The sequence below is a fragment of the Triticum urartu genome, chromosome 5 (assembly GCF_003073215.2).
Source record: "Triticum urartu cultivar G1812 chromosome 5, Tu2.1, whole genome shotgun sequence".
Classification (NCBI taxonomy): domain Eukaryota; kingdom Viridiplantae; phylum Streptophyta; class Magnoliopsida; order Poales; family Poaceae; genus Triticum; species Triticum urartu.
The window spans coordinates 649423198-649430133 of record NC_053026.1 but is presented as its reverse complement, the minus strand read 5'-3'; the positions used below and the strand labels follow the sequence as shown (position 1 = coordinate 649430133).

Sequence of the window (6936 nt, the reverse complement as noted above, 5' to 3'; positions counted from 1 at the left end):
AATCCTGGAAAAATTCAAACATTGACATATGGATGTATACTAGGAGTACATGTGTGTAAAATTTCATGAGACAATACACTGATTTGAGAGCTACACAAAAAAGTGGGGAAAATATCACTATAAAACCAACAATTTCCACTTTTTTTGTGTAGCTCGCATGTTTATGAAAACTTGCACACATGGAGTATACATCCATATGATATTGTGGTGTTCTTTTTTTTTTAGAAGTTTTGAAACATTGATACTTCTTTTATTTTTAAAAAAAAGCTCCTTGTAGCCAGAGAACCAAAAGGCATTTCTGGTCACATGAGATTCTTTTTCAGTTTTGCTAAAGCACATCTAGATGTGCCGTAAGTATTGCACATCTAAGTCCTATGCCATTGAGTCCACATGAAGATTCATGCAAGCATTTTTATCAGTCCTTTTTCTTTCTTTTTCTTTCTAGTTTGATTGAGTCATTTAGATGTGCAATAACTAAAGCACATCTAGATGTGCCCTAGACAAACCCATTCTTTTTAGTTTCAGTGAATCCCGCCTGAGTAACCTTCTTCTTCCTCTGACCATCGCCCCGTTCCGTTGACCCGAACCTCGCTACCCGTCGGAGCTTTACCCCAACTATTGTCCCTTGCCACCTCAGCCATCCCTCTACGCCTTGCCTTTCTCTATGATAGTTGAGCATCTTCCGCCTGCACCCGTGCCTATCAACCATTTGCGTACGCTCTGTCAGTGACGCCATAGCCAGCCGCGTCATGTCTAATTCGGAGTTGCACCTCGCCTCAGACAGACTAATGGGATTATTTTCCTAGTTCTCTATTAGATAGAAAATGCACAGGTAAAAATGATTTACGACATCATGGTAACATAAAAATTCAATAGATGGCCTATGTGTCATTTTAGTCACTGGCACCACATGATTCTGGCAGGCCGGTCCTGGTCAATTAGTTTGGGAGGAAATAATTGAGCAAAATACAATGAGTTAATTCCATCTTTAAACAGCTATGTCCTCCGTTCCAAAATACTTGTCGTGGTTCTAGTTTAAATTTGAACTAAAATTTTAACAGGATTTTATTATGTGTTAGTAAATAGTACGATGAAGAAAATGTGATATACTACTAGCTACAATAGCGCCTAAGGGCCCAAAAAGTTATTGAACAGGAATTCTAGGATTCCATTCTTTTATCACATTGGCATGTTTTGAGTTCTTGAAGATTTTTTTTTTCGTTGAACATAGACCCAAATTTTCCTTTATTTTGATTCCTTAGAACCTTTTTTTCTTTGTCTTTCTGGCGGTATCAAACAGCCACCTAATATCTTATCCGCCTCTTCAGGAAAATTAATATCTCCGAAAAATATTTTGACTTTTAGTTCAAATATGAACTAAAAGCACGACAAATATTTTAGAATGGATGGAGTACATTCTTTTTGGATGATAAATTGTGTACATTGGTGCGACAAAACCTTAAAACAGGATGCTCCAAGAAATAGTATTGTGATCTCAACGAGAAATGGACAAAAGCCGCAGACGTATGTCCATGTCGCTTGGGATTCGCCAAATTTGAATGCATAAGTCAGCGAACTACGTTATTGTTGACTTTGCGCTCCGCGAGTCGTCGGATTTTGGATCAACAGTCTAGATATTGTTTCATTTATATAATTTGACATATACAAATTTTCTTTAAATCTTGTATCGGCAACCTTCCAAACATCTCCTTGTCTCCTTCCACCTATCCCCAAAGGCCAATGCCAAAGCCAGCTCACATGCATCATGCACCTGTTGCGATCAGCTATCTCTTGGCCGTCTTCACACGGAGAGACTGATCGATTACATTACATAGGTGTAGTGAATAAAATATCAGGCCTCCTTTGGTTTAGAGGAATCTTGTAGGAATTTCATAGTATAGGATTTCTATATGAAAAATTCCTTTAGAGCCATTTGATTTGTAGGAATGAAATTCTATTTCTGTGAAGGAATTCTTCTTATCTTTCACATTTCATAGGAAAATAAACATTAGCCTAGACTCAATGGAAAAAATGCTATCATGTGAATCAAAGAGCATCTTCTTTCCTATTCCTACTCATAGGATTTAAAATACATGTCATCTCATTTCCTATAACTTTCCTATTCCTATGATTTTCCTACCCTATGAATCAAAAGAAGCCTCAGTGGGCTAACTAAGCTAGGAGCTATTTCAACCCCTTCCATTCTTCTTGGTCTATAAGTAGCACGCCGAGGTCCCTTGCACTGGACACACACAGCCAAGAGTGAGCTAGCTCTAATAAACCCTGTAGTAAACGCACAGCAGCTCGGTAGGCAAGCTATGGCGACGAAAGCGGCGGTGATCGCCACGCTGCTTGCCCTGAACCTGCTCTTCTTCACCTTGGCCGACGACTGCGGCTGCAAGCTGCCTAGCCCGCCGCCGCCGGGCGGGGGAGGAGGAGGAGGGGGCGGCGGCGGTGGAGGCAAGGGTGGAGGAGGAGGGACCGGTGGCTGCCCTATTGACGCGCTGAAGCTTGGGGCGTGCGCGAACGTGCTGGGCGGGCTGATCAACCTGCGGCCGGTGACGACGCCGAAGCAGACGTGCTGCTCGCTGCTCCAGGGGCTGGCGGACCTGGATGCAGCCGTGTGCCTGTGCACGGCGCTCAAGGCCAACATCCTGGGCATCCACCTCAACGTCCCCGTCGACCTCAGCCTGCTCGTCAACTACTGCGGCAAGAACGTCCCCTCCGGCTTCCAGTGCCCCACCTAGAAGACCCATCCACTGCAACACCTCCGGGATATATGTCATTGACTAACCCTCTGTAAAATAATATAAGATGTTTTATATCACTAAAGTAGTGATCTAAACCATCTTATATTTGCTTACGGAGGTAGTAGTAGAGCATAGCTTGTCGTACGTATATTGCTTGCTTGATTAATCAATCGATCACTTGCTAGTTTGTTTAAACTTCATATGTGCGTGCCACTAACAGCTATTTAATGACATGATCGCTAGGCTATACGTATATTGTGTGTTGGCTGGTTGATTATTCACTTGCTGCATGTATCGTACGCGCGTGCTTAATTAACTCATGTCTCAGCACGAAGCTAGGAGTACAGTTATGTATGATGCGGAATGTGCCACGAGCAAGGCTGAGTAACGCACAAAAATGAGTTCATCATACTACAAATATCGCAGACGTATACGTTTTGTTCCTATATCTGCAAGTTGAGCAGGTGGTCGACAATGCACGTGTCACGGTCAAAGACGAAGTAACAAAGATCTGTATGTCGATCGACCCTACATGCACTGCTTATAGTACCACCACGTCACGGTCATGGTCAACGTCAAAGATGATGGGACAAAGATCTGTGTGTCGACCCTGTCTACGTATATACTACGTAGATACATATTGCAGTAATGCTACACCTATGGATTTAATTTCATTGTTAGAGTATCTACAGCCGCAACTTGTAAATTTGGGCCCACAAACGCCTACAGACGCGCGCGCCCGTCTGTCCACGGGCACTAACCGGACACTCCTCAAATAACTCTCTCCGCATCCAAACACCTCATATATGAAATCTTAAACCATAGAAACCATGCAAAGAAAATATTTACGTAATACATACATCAACTAATGCTTGACCACCCTACTCATTGTCGTCGGCGATGTCAACTATCTCTGTTCCGTGTTCGGGTATATAGACGGCAAACGCAACTCCGGCTCCTTCTTTGTCTCCTCCTGGGCCTCCGCCACCATCTCCGCTCCCACCTCATCGAATAGCGCGTGGGTCTCCGCCTGTTCTTTCCGGAGGAAGTGCCAGTTGGACTCCACGTACGCCTCATCCTGGATGCACTCTAGGATGGCTATCTGCTCCGCCATCTCCGCCGCTTGGGCGACCGCGAACTCCGCCATGGCCTCGTCCATGGTGAAGCGCGCAACTGGGGCCGAATCATCCTTTAACTCTGCCGCGTCCGCCTCCTCGGATCTGCTTCCTCCATAGGCTCCCGCTGCTGCTCCCCCTCCTCCTCCTCCCTCCTCCTCCTCCTCCGGCTCCAGCAAGTCCTGAGGCAGGTTTGTTGCGATCCAGGCGGCACGCCTCACCCAGATATTCTCCTCGATCTGAAAGCGGCGCTCTGGCGTTTGCATATCATAGGTGGTCTTCTTCTACCGGGCTATGTCAGACGGCGAGGAAAGAGGAAGCTAGAGACGGAGATAAATGTGCTTGGGCTGGCGGCGCTGAGAGGGAGGAAAAGGTTGTGGCTAGGGCTAGGGACGCCGGCCGGCTTAAATAGCCGGAGCAGCGACACGTGGCGTTCTTACCCCCACTGGAGGAGACGCCCGTCGGATTTTTGGTTTTTCAGGCGACTCTGTGTGGGACACGGTCGTCAGTCCGATGTGGCGGACGCACCCGGACCTTCCCATATCCGCCCCATATTTGGGTTGGATATGAGGGGTGTCGGTCAGCCCGGACGTTTGAGGTGTTTGGTCGGGTTTTTTTTACTGGTCACTAACCGCGCCGTCCGGACATTTGAGACGGGTTTGAGGTGTCCGGTTGTAGATGCTCTTACGGGTTCGTTATTACAGAATGACGTGGAATCAGTTGGTTAGTTGTCACCAGGCTTGTGAGCCCCATACGGAATACTCAATCCATTTTTCAGAATATAAGGTGCATCCGTTCTCAAGCAAGTCAAGCTTATAAATGTTATTAAGGATCACTGATGTTCTCATAACTTGTCCACGCACATAATATGTCAGATGTTGTCAATCGAGCATGCTACCTAAAGATTTGCTTTGGAGTCGTCATTTTGATCAAGAATGTCAAATACCATTCAACCAATTTTAAGAAATCTAAAGAAGACCTGCCTTCGGCGCCACAATAGTAGCCACCAAGGCCATGGATAAACAAATCAAGCGTGAGGGCCGACGAGCATGATGATGGAGACGGGCGAGTCGAGCGTGAGGGCCGACGCCGCCCTGGGGGGCGACACCGACGAGCGGTGGTCGGTGCTCTACGCGACAGACTTGGCGACCACGCGACGGATTTCTCTATCCGATGGCGTGATCTAGCTCAGGAAGGACGCGCTCCGGCTCGTGCTTCTCGACGAGTACGGCGCCACGATCGATGCGAGATACCTTCGTGTCGGGGATTCGATCGACATCGGCGGGTTTGTCTCCTTTCCTTGCCACTTCGCTAGGGTTCGCGACAGGGCTCCGGTGATCGCCGCGGCGGTCGATCCCCGGCGCGTTCCTTTGTTTCGGGCGAACGATTCGGTCGATGCGGCGCACGGTAGCGTGGAGGTGGTGCGGCGCGTTGCACGGCCATGTCCGCCACCCCTGGCCGATGGGGCAGGCCTGCTGGGGCGTGGACCGGTTCAACACATGGTTGATGCTCGCCACGTGGTAGGGTTGGGATCCGACCGCCATGGATCGAGCAAGCCTAGGGTTTCGACGGGCGTCGCTGGTATAAATCGTGCGCCCGAGCCCCCTTCCCCCATTTTGGATCTTGAAGAGTGTCTCGCCCATTTCTGGGACGCGCCGCGAGAGACCAGATCTAGGGTTCCTCAAACTTTTTCGTGGTGGGAGGGGAAGATCCATGGAGATTGTAGATCGTTTACGCAGGTAGCTGGTTCAACACCTCATCCTCCAATCCCCAAGCCAATCCACACCAACCATAGACCCGAGATGAGAGGGGAAGGCTTCGGTGCGGGTCTCCATGGCCGGGGGGCTGGCCGTTTCAACCGCGGCAGCGGCCGCGGACGGGGCCACGACTCCAATGTGTGGACGCAAGACGGGGACGGGCGTGGGTGAGTCGTCCTCGACGAAGGCGTCTGGATCCGGCGATTCGGGCTTCGAGAAGTGGGAAGAGACGGCGGAGGGCAGGCTCGACCCCCTCCATCGAGATCAATGGAGGGACGATGAGCATGGCGTGGCTGACCACAGGGGATAGCCTCCACCCAGGGGAGCGCATGCTGCTCCTGCTCGCATCAACGACGACAATATGGACCAGATCGCTCACAACAAAGTGCCCCCCCTCGATCTGGTGATCCTCCTGCTATTACTGGTAACATCACTCCTCGCCTTGATGCTTGCCAGATCTGTCATCTGGCCGGTCATTTTACTGTGAGTTGCCCCCAAGCTATTTGTGAGTGATGCAAGAAAAATGGGCATCTGTATATCATCTGCAAAGAGTTCATCCCGTGGGACTGTCTTCCTGTTATGTGTGCTTTCCAATCTAAGGGGCAAGGGTTCCATTTCATTCCTGACACGAACATTGAAAGACAGGCCAGAGAGCGTATTTACAATGTTATCGTTACTATCATAGAGGGCTCTGCTCCCACTAAAGATATTGAACATGAGCTTAGTGTGTACGTAGGGCAAGGCTGGCGCTGCTCTGCTAGATTTTTTGCTCCACAAAAATTTGTCATGAGGATGCCTAATCCCAGGGAGGTGGATCATGCTTTCTTTGTAGAATTTATTAAGCTCAAAAAATGTGGGGTGAGTGTTAAGTTCTCTCCCTGGTCTGAAGATGTGGATGCTGAGGGGCTACTTGAGGTAGCCTGGGTTAGGATTGGGAAAATCCCACCTAACAAGCGTAATGATAAAACTGTGGCTTACGTTGGGGGTCTGGTTGCAGTCACTCTAGAAGTTGACATGTCCACTTTGAACCGGCCCACCTCTGTTAGAGCTAAAATTGGCTGTAGATTTGTGGATCAACTTCCTGCCACGGCTGAGGGAATGTTGGGGGGACGTTTTTACAAGTTCACTTATGAAGTTGAAGAGGTATTGGTGAGAAACCCTGTGGATGAAGGCAAAGGGACTACTATGCAAAATGACAATGTGAACAAATCTGATCAAACACCCAAACGCAAACAAGCTGATCATGAACTGGCTGCTGAACAGCTAGATGCTTCTGTGTCTAAAAATCCTGGTACTTCATTCCGTGGTGGCAAA

At 48.4% G+C, this 6936-nt stretch overlaps 1 protein-coding gene across 1 annotated transcript; it reads left to right on the top strand.

Moving 5' to 3' along the window:
• Positions 1–2224: 2224 nt before the first annotated feature.
• LOC125506476 (pEARLI1-like lipid transfer protein 1) lies at positions 2225–2950 on the top strand. The gene has a single exon (XM_048671282.1). The coding sequence runs from the start codon at positions 2319–2321 to the stop codon at positions 2745–2747; it is 429 nt and encodes a 142-aa protein (XP_048527239.1). The 5' UTR covers positions 2225–2318; the 3' UTR covers positions 2748–2950.
• The last annotated feature ends 3986 nt before the right edge of the window (positions 2951–6936 follow it).

Excerpts from the sequence above, each read along its gene's own strand:
- LOC125506476 (XM_048671282.1), top strand. The coding sequence starts at position 2,319 with ATGGCGACGAAAGCGGCGGTGATCGCCACGCTGCTTGCCCTGAACCTG.